At 38.2% G+C, this 11,577-nt stretch overlaps 2 protein-coding genes across 4 annotated transcripts in view; one reads left to right on the forward strand and one right to left on the reverse strand.

The window, feature by feature from the left end:
• The window catches only part of slc20a2 (solute carrier family 20 member 2), a gene marked incomplete at its 5' end in the record, with an annotated part of 51,859 nt that extends 49,972 nt beyond the window's left edge, over positions 1 to 1,887 (forward strand). For all 3 annotated transcript variants that reach the window (XM_014011744.1, XM_014011743.1, XM_014011745.1), the window contains 1 exon segment: positions 1,014 to 1,887. In XM_014011744.1, coding sequence (XP_013867198.1) covers positions 1,014 to 1,178 — 165 coding nt within the window. In that variant the 3' untranslated portion in view covers positions 1,179 to 1,887.
• Positions 1,888 to 9,914: 8,027 nt separating this feature from the next.
• Positions 9,915 to 11,577, reverse strand: part of LOC106519893 (E3 ubiquitin-protein ligase KCMF1) — a 13,915-nt gene continuing 12,252 nt past the window's right edge. Inside the window, exon 7 of the mRNA XM_014011746.1 lies at positions 9,915 to 11,480. Within this exon, the coding sequence (XP_013867200.1) occupies positions 11,153 to 11,480 (328 nt within the window). The 3' untranslated portion in view covers positions 9,915 to 11,152. The remainder of the gene's footprint in view (positions 11,481 to 11,577) is intronic.

The following is an 11,577-nucleotide window of genomic DNA, read 5'->3' on the forward strand; positions in this document are numbered from 1 at the left end:
CGGAGGACCCGGCCTGCCGTTTTGGACACAGCAATTATTTGAACGGACTCTTCAGCTCTTTGATAGTGACTTCAAATAATCTGAAAACATTAGATTATTTTCTATAGTCGTAGTTGTAGCAACRCTATGTTCAAATGCAGACGTTCTCCTCTGACATCACTTCCTGTTATTTCACATGCAAATATCTCAACAACTGTTCATCTCAGCAACAAGAAGTTTTGTTTGCAAATTGTCAATGTTATCTTTTCAAAAATGCATTTTTATTTATTACAAAAAATTGACGTCACAGGCACTTGAAGCAAAACACTATTTTTGGAGACATTTATAATTTATAAGAACAATTTGCAGCGGCTTCTGCTCTCAGCACCATATATTTTTAGTTTCTCATTTTCACTTATCGAATGTAAACCAGGAAAGGAATTCTTGTAACAATAACTTCCACTTTATAATCTTTTCAAAATAAACTATAACAAAAACTGGGATGTTTTTTTTTCTTTTTTTAAAGTATTGTTAGTCAGGTGCCAAGCTTGTTTAGAAATCACTGCTCATCTCTGCTGCCTGAACTTCTCTTTGTTTTTCTAAACTACCCTCATTCATAATTATCTACTACAGATAAGATACTGACTGCTTATAACAACTCCACAGACCYCTGTTTTGAACGTTATTACAGTTTTTATACATTAGACCTGCCAGTTTCAGACTTTCACCTGAGAACATTTCATGTAGTCAGTGTAACCTTTAGAAGGAGCTTGCTTCAACTAACATATTTAAATCTGAGACTTGAGGAGATGAAAGCTGCCAGGTTTTTCTCTTTCCCTGCAAAGTTACTAAAAATGCAAAATGCTGAATAAATTCAGCTCTATTTGATGTTAATGTTTCAAAAAGCAGATAGGAAACACAGACAGCCTGCAGCTCCTCTCTGTCTCTGCATCCTGGAACATGGTGTTCTSTGTCACGGCTGATTGTTTTTTTTGGTTTTTAATATTTGCCCCCTGTCTGGCCGCGGCCTCCAGGTGGGCTCAGTCGTGGCCGTGGGTTGGATCCGCTCCCAGAAAGCTGTGGACTGGCGCCTCTTCAGGAACATCTTCCTGGCCTGGTTCGTCACGGTGCCCGTGGCGGGCCTGTTCAGCGCCGCCGTCATGGCCCTGTTCGTCTACGGCATCCTGCCCTACGTCTGAGGGTGAGCAGAGGAGGAGGGCCAGAGAGGGGGAACGTGGGAAAAAACAACAACAACAACACATGGTGGCGTGAGTGTCGAAGGAAATGAAGACGTGGAAGTGAGGAAGGTTTACACGTGGACTCTGGTTGTGCTGTGGAGGAGAGGAGGCTTTGGTTCCCACGCTGCCTGGCTCTGCTGAGTTTCCAATCGGTTTATATTTGTTTGTTCGGAGGGTGCAGAGGCYTGTAACGGTTTTTTATTTTAAATCTGCTGTAAATACAACAATCTGGAACAAAATCGCAAGTTTAAAAAAAACTCAGCTCCTAACTTTAAAAAAAATACAGAAAATAATCAGTTTTATTCTTCCTGCAAAACCAGCAGCTTCAGCGAGTCGATTCTTTTTCGTAAGTAACATAACGAAAAAGACAAACGTGTACATATCATCATTCTGGATCGGTTGTGATTTGCTGTTTTGCGATTTGCTTTATTTAGCTGCCAAAATAAAACTGTGGTCATTCAAACCATTCACCATGCCAGCCAGATATAACCGGGGGCCAAAAGGAAACGAGCTCCTCAGAGGAATAAAAAAAAATACATAAAATAAAAACTAAGAGGGCGGTGCAACTTTTTTATTTTTCATGAAACCATAGAAACCTAATTTACTAAAGATTTGATTGTTTTGTTGAGAGCTCCTGTATGTTTCTAGAGATAAATCTCATATTTTTAAATGATGTATTATATTGTAATTTGTACTGTAAATACTGTCCTTAAGGAGTTTAGCAGTGGGATGGGGATCATGGTTTTTGTTTTTCATGTTGTAGCGGGGGGAGGGGGGGTATTTTTCATCTCATCAGTCTGTTTCACATCAAGAGGAAATTATTTAANGTTTCACATCAAGAGGAAATTATTTAAAAATTTAAAACTAGGTTTTTTTTTTTGTTTATTATTTTCATTTTACCCCCCTCACCTCTTTTTTTGATTTTATTGCATCAGTCGGTTCAACAGCGTTGCCAGAAAGGTGTTTCATTTAAAGATTTCCTCCTCGAGGGAAAAAAGAAATTTGAGTGGGAACGGGAGGCGCTGCTCGCCTCAGAGCAGATCCATGCCAAAGGAACTTGTGTTTTTTGTTTTTTTTTTTCTTTTTTTCGACATTTCGACATGCCAATTTAAAACCCAAACTCTGTGTGGAAGTGCAGCAGATGCCAAAACACTAAAACTGAGCAGAGGCAAAGTCACATATCAGCTGTATGCCTTTGTTTTCATACTTTTTGTTTCATATCAGGAGCTCCTTCCTGTTTGGGTTCAGGGTTTTACGTTTCCTGTCGCCCTAAAAAAAATAAAAATAAAATAAAAACGTCATCATTTGTGACAWCTATCCGAGCCTCGTCACGTTCGTGTCATATCAAACACTGAAACTTTAAACACACGTACTGTAACGATTAAACTTTAAATCACCAGAATAAAACTTTGAAAACACAGACAGAAGAGCACTGGAACGACAGCTGCAGCTGCCATCTTGCTAGGTGCTAAACGTATCACTCTGTTCTGTTCAGGACAAACGTGTCTTTTTACTGGATCAGTTATGATTTTCTGCTGTTGTTTGATGTCATCAGCTTAAAAGCTAAAATATTTATCATGTATATTATGAAAACTGGAGGCAAGAGTATTTTAAAATGAGCCTCCCAGCCCAGTACATGCAGTAATTACAGTACCAACTAGACATGGGTTTTTACGATGTAAAAACAAGTGTCATTGCAGYATGGCTTTGCCTGCAGCATTGGACTTGCAGAATGAACTTTGACCAAGTTCARATATGTTTTCTATACCAGCTTGYGTCTGCCACATCAGCAGGTGTTTGTAATGAAGGTAATTGTGTGACAATATGAAGTTAGAAGAGATTTTTTGTTAAAGTTGCATTAGCTGGGTTTTGAACCCTGATCTCCCACATGAAAGTCCATGACATAGACCATTAGACCAATAGACCTGGCAGGGGTTGGTTTGTATGTGTGCAGAAAGAGGCCACATTGCCAATGCAATTATTGACACAAAAATGTATAATATTACAACAATCCAGCAGTATTAAGACAATATTATAGTAAAACATCAAAATACAATCATATTAGTACTGTAAACACTGAACTACTGAGTTGAAATATTAAACTATGGTGCAGTACCAAGTTGAGTACAGCATGGGGCAGTATTGGACCAATACAAGGCTCCATTGACTGGCATTATAATTAATTAAACATTAATTTTTCATAAACTATAAGTTTTACAGGCACCAAAAGGCATAGCCATCATTTGGCATGGGAGCTTTACAGATATAAATTACAATGGCAGCTGTAGGACAAAGTATGCAGGAGGAGAAGCATGGCAAAGTGGAGATGACTTGGATGGGAAACGAATCACAATAGTGTGCATTGCATTGGCAATGCACACTGATAATAATAATTTTACATGTCTTAGTTCAGCCAGAGCTCTGCTTTCAGTCTGTGCCATTACTTTAACTCAGACTAATAACTTCAGCTTGTATAATATAGTTCTGTTGTGTAATTTTTCATTATTTTGAGTCATTCAGACCTTAAATCAGAGATGCCCAAAGTGGGGTCTACAAGCCAAAATTGGTTCAGTCATCCTACAGATATACTATATTTCCACTTAGTCATTTCATTCATTGGCCCAGTGACTGTTAAGTTTATATTTGAATTATTTAAAGAATAAACATAAAATAAAAGTAAATACAAGATATTTAAATTAGATCATTTTATGAAATGTCCCATGAATCGTTGCTGACTGAGCGAACATCACTTTCTCCAAGTGCACAGGCTAAAATAATTTAAAAAAAAAACATGGGCCACTTGCTTTATTATAAAAGGAGTTTACTTTAACAGTATTTCATGTATTATATTATTACAAATTGCGCACAGCCCTCAGATTTTCATTTTGACTCTCTTGGGGAAAATGTTTGAGCACCCCTGCCTTAAATAAATTTAGTGTTTAAATGTGCAGCCTGAGCACTAATTCACTTAAATTTGACAAAGAAATTAGGTAAAGCTGGTTTGGAGACTACTGGATATTTAAGAACTGGTCACAAATATTAATGATATTTCAGCAGCTGGACTGTCCCGACTCTCACTTCCCTGCTTTGCAGCAGGTGTAGCCGTTTAGTCCAGTGTACTGATGCCTGATAGTTTAATAATATTAACCTAATATTTCCAAAATGTAGCAATAATTCCACATTATTTTAAGTGCAGGTTCCAGTAATTATGACAATTATTGGTAGAACGTTGGGATTCTTGAAAATAAGTCGCCACAAAGCACCTACCAAGATGGCGGCGCAGGTCTCTGCTCGTTAGCAGTCAGCTGTTTGTTTGTGTTCCAGTATTTAAGTTCATCTCCAGCTTCTTTAGCTGCAGATCATAAAATCTGACTGGAGGGAGTCTGCAGGCGGCTCAGATCACAAAATATCACCAGATTATTAAAACTGATCATCACCAGCTTTTAAACAGGATTGTGTGACCTGTGGACGAACAACAACAACAACAAAAATCTTAAGTTTTTATTGAACAAACTCTATGCCAGCTGTCAGAGCTAATTTTTGTGTTTCTTTTTTCTCTCTCTCTCCATGAACAAATCTATGCTTAAGTAGCCACATGCCTTGTAACGTGTTTTTACTTTGTGCAGATACAGTAAAATTATTACGTACTGTGGTGTTTACATTGTAACCATATTGTAGAGCATCTGTAAAAAGAATAAAAAAAATAAATAACTGTTGCCTAATGATGCCAATGAAAGACAATTAACCATTTTTAAGTGCAAGAGAAAAAAACAACCAGAAGTGTCTAAAGAGAGAGAGGAAGAGTGAGCGTGATGACTTGTTTTTCTTTTTGTGTTTGTTTGTTTGTTTTTGTTGTAGTAGTGCTAATCATGATCCCTGTCACTTTACACTGCTGCTGCAACGTGTTAACACTACATGTGTGCGTGCAATTCAGAAAATAAGAACTAGAGAAAATTCATCAAAACTATATATTTTTCTACCATATCTGAGTTTTAACCTGCRTGAGCTTCCAGACACTTTGGAGGAGACGCCGTGGGCTCCAAGGGGAGCCCCGGTGTCGTCCTCTGACGTGTAGATTGACGTGTCGGTTGCCAGTAGATCGGATATTTGAAATGATTTGTTTTTGCTTTTTTGTGAACTTTCGATGAAAACACTTTGTAATTTTGTTTCCCTGCTGCTTCGGTCGTGAGCTGCGAGGGGAGGGGAGGCGTCTTTCTGCTCTCTGGCATCAAAAAGCTACCAGAGACGTTTGTAGCTGAGAAATTAAAATGTAAACGGTGAGGGAACTGGACCTGTTGTGTTTATTTACTGGGGTTTATCACAGCCAGATTCTCTTGCAGCTCATGACGGGTTTTTTTTTTTTTAAAACTCACCAGACTGTTGCACAGAGGACCACAGAGCTGCTGTGTTCACACAGGAAGAGCAATTTAAAACAACGGTTCCCAAACTTTTTATCTTCTGACCCACAAAATATTCATGGCAAAAACTTGTGACCCCAAATATTACTGGTCTGACGTACACAAACTTTGTTAATAACCCTAAAAACAAAGGTTTCACAAATATAACCAGACATGGGTTTTTACGATGTAAAAACAAGTGTCATTGCAGCATGGCTTTGCCTGCAGCATTGGACTTGCAGAGTGAACTTTGACCAAGTTCAAATGTGTTTTCTATACCAGCTTGTGTCTGCCACATCAGCAGGTGTTTGTAATGAAGGTAATTGTGTGACAATATGAAATTTGAAGAGATTTTTTGTTAAAGTTGCATTAGCTGGGTTTTGAACCCTGATCTCCCACATGAAAGTCCATGACATAGACCATTAGACCAATAGACCTGGCAGGGGTTGGTTTGTATGTGTGCAGAAAGAGGCCACATTGCCAATGCAATTATTGACACAAAAATGCATAATATTACAACAATCCAGAAGTATTAAGACAATATTATAGTAAAACATCAAAATACAATCATACTAGTATTGTAAACACTGAACTACTGAGTTGAAATATTAAACTATGGTGCAGTACCAAGTTGAGTACAGCATGAGGCAGTATTGGACCAATGCAAGGCTCCATTGACTGCTATTATAATTCATTAAACATTAATATTTCAAAAACTATAAGTTTTACAGGCACCAAAAGGCATAGCCATCATTTGGCACAGGGGCTTTACAGATATAAATTACAATGGCAGCTGTAGGACAAAGTGTGCAGGAGGAGAAGCATGGCAAAGTTGAGATGACTTGGATGGGAAACGAATCACAATAGTGTGCATTGCATTGGCAATGCACACTGAATACTTATTTTGTGTTTTTGTAATAATTATAGTGAAATTATTACATCACCAATTATTTTATTATTCTTTAAATTGATTTCTGAAGTGCAGTGGTTCCCAAACTTTTCAGCATTTGACCCACAAAATAACAGTAGCAGAGACCTGTGCCCACAACTATTTTTGGATGATAAAACATTTGTACCAAGTCAACTAAACATGGGCATAGTAACAATATTTATTGATCTACATTTATACATTTTAAGCAAATAAGGCAAAAATGTAATTAATTTAGAAAACCTTTTCAGGACCCCACCTTGATGTGTCAGGACCCCCTTTTGGGTCCCGACCCCAACATTGGGAACCACTAATTTAAAACATATTTAATACACAAGAAAACAAATTTTACTTCTTAAAAAATAGTACAAATTCTCCCAATTATTACCAGTGTAGCTTCTAACTTATTAATTGTAAACCAGCCCACATGAGCCATTAGTGACGTCAAATATGGTGCAGTTTTTATTTTGAAACTAAATGAATATTTTCTGTTCATTTAGTGCTGAAGCACAGATCAGAGTTGCTGCTGAATCAGTGGAAAAAGAAGTCACCAGATGATGATAAAAACACAGAACTGCACGTCATCTCATCTTACAGAGAAAACAAAAATACTTCCTGTTTCTGCAGCCGGGGCGGCTGATTTTGCAGCTTTTAATTTGGAATATTTTCAGGGATTTCAGATTGTTCGTCAGCTGAAAATGTCCTGGAAAAACAAGAAAGCTCTTTTTTTTAAGATTTAAAGTTCACAAGCCCTCATGTCATTTTTAAAGAAGAGTTTTACCAAATTTATTTAAGTTGTAAAGTTTGAAATCGAGCAAAAAGGTTATTTTGAAATAATATCAGTGCAAACGAAGTTGTATCTGCAAACTTGACTCAACAAATCTGAGCAGAAATATGCACCAATGCCTTAAAATTGTCTGCTGTTGACATATTTTCAGACACTGTAAATAATCATAGTTGGTAACTGTACACAAATAAGTTCATAATCTAAAGACACACAACCATTAATATGATAAACTAATTGTGCATTTTTTCATTTGAGTTTGAGTAAATCGAGCCAAAATAATTAAAAAGAACCTGGTTTGAACATCAGCAAACTTTAGAGGTCCACTGTGTGACTCAGTCTGTTTAGTCTTTATTGTTTGTCCTGAAAGCTGAAGGAAAAAAAAAAAAAAAGGTGCATTGCTCCAAAGATGGGGATGAAAGTGAAAATCACTCTGGTGGAGATTTATTAAAACACTGACAAACTTTGTGAAGGTGCTGTATTTAAACTATCTGGCTTCGGTCTATTACGATGAAAACAACTCATCTGTACAAAAAGAGTGTCTCTTTGTACCCCGAGCAGAGGCACTTCAAACCAGAAAAGCACAAATAAACTGATTTCACTGAATCTTTCCAGGTGCTCCAGTTTTAGTTGTTTAAAAATGGCCACTAGATGGCGCAGTTTGACACTTYCCTCCCCACGCAGAGGCGCAACCTTTTAGACCAAACGGGTTTATTTGTCAGTGAGGTGAGGGGAGCTGCTCTGATTTACGTCTCATCTGAACCATTTTACAGAAGAAAAAAAAAACTGAACAGAATGTGCCATTTCCTCCTCCCTGACTGTTGCATCACAAGCTGTTTGTGTCAGAGCGCCCCCTGGTGKTTGTCTGCGACAGTTCAGGCCTTCATCTGAAAGTGGTCTGCTGTTTTAGCTTCTCTTTATTTTTAATTTTTTTTTTTCCTGATTGTTTCTGTGCTTCTCTTGGCCGGCCTGCAGGCTCTTCAGCTCTGTGATGTCTTCTTCCTGTTCACTGCTAACCTAGCTGTCTTTTAAAAAGTAACTACAATAAAAAAATAAATAAATAAAAGTCAAGAGAAACTGTAGCCTGCTTCTACAAAATCCTAAAGCTTCTTCTGATTTGCATTTTGTCGTGCTGTAATGTTTTATTTAAGTTTTTTTTAGTGGAGAAAAAAATGTCACATCTAACTAAATTAAGGGAATTAAAATTACAAAGAATACCCCAAAATCTTCTGAGTTGTGTCTTATTTTTAGTCTGGTTTTGCAAGAAAATAGTTTTTATGTGCAATTTTTTTTCAGGAGTTGTATCGTACCTTATTACTGTTTAATATCAGATACTCAGGAAAGACCATTAAAAACTGTTGGATATTTTTGCTAAGAGCTTTTTTTTTCTAAAAACAATTTTATTTTAAATAGCTTAGCATGTTCTTTTAAGWGTTGTGTGTATATATTTTAACATTTTACCAAATTATTTGCCAAATTGAAGTTTGAGTTTATGAAAAGTATGTTTTACATTCTTGTATTTAGCCAAAAATAATTTGGTTGGCTCATTTAATTTAGATTTTATTCAAATTAATAATTCTTTTAAGCTAACATTTTCACTCTGAACACCAGTTTTGTTGGTATTTAAGTAGATTTAAAAAAAAGTGGCCTAATCTGGCTTTAAGGTCAAAATATCACATTCAGTTATCTTTAAGTAATATTTATAAAAAAACAGAATAAAATTTAAAACTTAGAATTTTGCAGGGTTTTTTGTGATAAACATTAATCTGTAACTCCTCAGGTTTCTTTCTGAAAATGCAAAAAAAAAGTCCCAAAAATGTATATTTTTAAAGAGTTTACAGAATGACAAACGAAACAAAGTAAATCCTTTATTCCAGCGTCTTCAGTCGTTAAATTTGATTTTTGCAAATCTACTGGATTTAATGGTCTTTTCAGTAACTAGACAAACAAATGCTGGATTAAGGCTGAGTGAGCGTTGACTGAACAGGATACAGGTTTTATATCAGATCAGAGGAATGGAAACCAGGACTTTCCTGCAGTTTTTACAACACACAAGAATTTATTTATGTGGCTTTTTGTCCTCAGCTTAATGGAGAACAGAAAGGCCTTCAGCCGTTTATAAAAAGTRGCTCCTGAACAACAAAACCACTTCCATCAGGACCAGACTGAAGCTTTAAACTCTCCTCTGATCTGTTTCAGTGATAAAATGAGTTTTTAGCCTCGAACAGACCCGTGTGCTCAAATATTTGTTTGGCACATCGTGTCTTATTGTTTATTGTAACTGAAAACAAGCTGTTTTTAACATTTTTTTAAATATTAAATATTTCTGCTGTGAATTCATCATGAGACATCCCACTTCCTGTGAGGAACAACACAGCTGTGCTCGTGTCAGAATAACATCTCCAGGGCAGAAACCATTTAACTCCCTCCAACCTCCAGTTACAGAACGGTTTGTCCGAATATTCTTTGATAAGAAGGGACTCGACTGAGATTAAACTCAACCAGGAAGGTAGGTGTTTTACCCCCCCACACACGTACACGCTCATCAGGAAGTTAGCAACTGAGAAAATAAAAACACAAACCAAAGATTGAGTTAGTTCATTTCCATCCAAAAACAAAACAAAAAAAAAAATCATTTTTATTCTCCAAACTGAAAGGTTTACCCTGTCGTTTGGCTCAAGCCAAAATAACATTACATTGCATTTCTTCAGTTAGCACTGGAGGCATACAAAGACTGCTTCTCTTCTTTTAACTGAGAGCAAATTAAGAGTCAAGTCACATGAATGATCTTCGTATTTGGTGAGTAACGGGGAGATTAATTTCTGATGATTTTTTTCTTTTGAGATAGAAGCACGTGATGTTCTGTCAAATAAAAAAAGGGAGGAAACAAACCGTCCGGAGGAGCAGGTTTCTGTCAGGAAGGCCTGAAAACAGTCGAGACTGAAGAGATCTCTTCATCTGTTTCACCTCAGCAGTGTGGATCGACAGCTGTAGTGTTACACAAACAGACAGACAGGATATGCGATTCAAAACCAAAGTGCCCACAGTCCATATAAAGCCCGGGTCACATGACCCAAAAACAGGTGACGTCACAAAGGGAAGGAGATGGAGACTGGACGTAAAGGTTGACCAAACTGCCACCAGTTCGTTCGTTCATGTGTGTATGTGTGTGTGTGTGTGTGTGTGGTGGATATGCCAGCTATGTGGCACTCAGCACCATTAGATCACAGTTCCTCAGGGACCTCCCCATCCAGTGACTGTGCAGTTAAAAAAATGGGCACGTGGTGATTTAAGCTCATGCTTAAGTTGTGGTAAACCATCCAAGCACTTCTTTAATTTATAAATACACAGCAGCGCTTTTTTTTTTCCTTTTTCTKTTTTTGTAATAAACCGGTGAAGGTTTGGGTCGGCCCTCCTCTCCCTCGCTGAGTGTGTGAAGAGTTCGCCTCTTAAAACGCTTCACTACTCGTCCGTTAGGACACAGGTTTATGTTGGGGGAGGGGTGGGGGGTTGATTATCGACTTCCATATAGATTTTTTTCTATAATATATTTATAAAGTCATTTTTCCTTTTTGCTCTCACGCACCCACCACGCGTGCTTGCTTTCACATTCTCACGTCTCACAACTTTTATTCATCGTACACAACGTAAAACATGGGGTGGAGTGGGGAGCGACACAGCTGTAATGACAATCACTGAATTAAAATAAAATAAAAATAAAAAAAGCCAAAAAGAACTGCAGTCTCTTGTCATCCATTGGCAGTTGGACTGACTGAGCAGTCAGCGAGTCACAATGGTGTTTTCAGGGGAGGGAGCGGCCATGTCATCAAAGGGGCGGGGCCGGGGGTTCTTTCTTCGTCGGCGCCGTTTTAGGTGTGGGTTTTGTCGTCTTGGGGGCGGGGCTCGTCTCCTTGAGGTTGAGGTTCTCCAGTGCCACGTCTAAGGTCATGACTTCCACGCAGCCCATGGCCTCGAAGTCGGCGAAATTCCGCAACGGGCCGTGGCAGTGGTCCTCGTCATCGGACGAGGAGGCTGAGGCGTCCTCGTCGGGCAGCAGCGTGGACAGCAGCAGCTCCGTCACAAACAGGCTCCTGTCGGCCCACTGGGCCTCGCACGCCTGACGCTCCGCCTCCGACAGCCGGGGTTCGCTCAGCCTGCGACACACGTGGACAGGTGGAGCACCAATCAACCGACGGCTGACACTTTTAAACTTCTAATATGATAAACTAGAGAAAATTAAAAATTTTTAAT

Source organism: Austrofundulus limnaeus, unplaced genomic scaffold (genome assembly GCF_001266775.1).
Source record: "Austrofundulus limnaeus strain Quisiro unplaced genomic scaffold, Austrofundulus_limnaeus-1.0 Scaffold84, whole genome shotgun sequence".
NCBI lineage: Eukaryota > Metazoa > Chordata > Actinopteri > Cyprinodontiformes > Rivulidae > Austrofundulus > Austrofundulus limnaeus.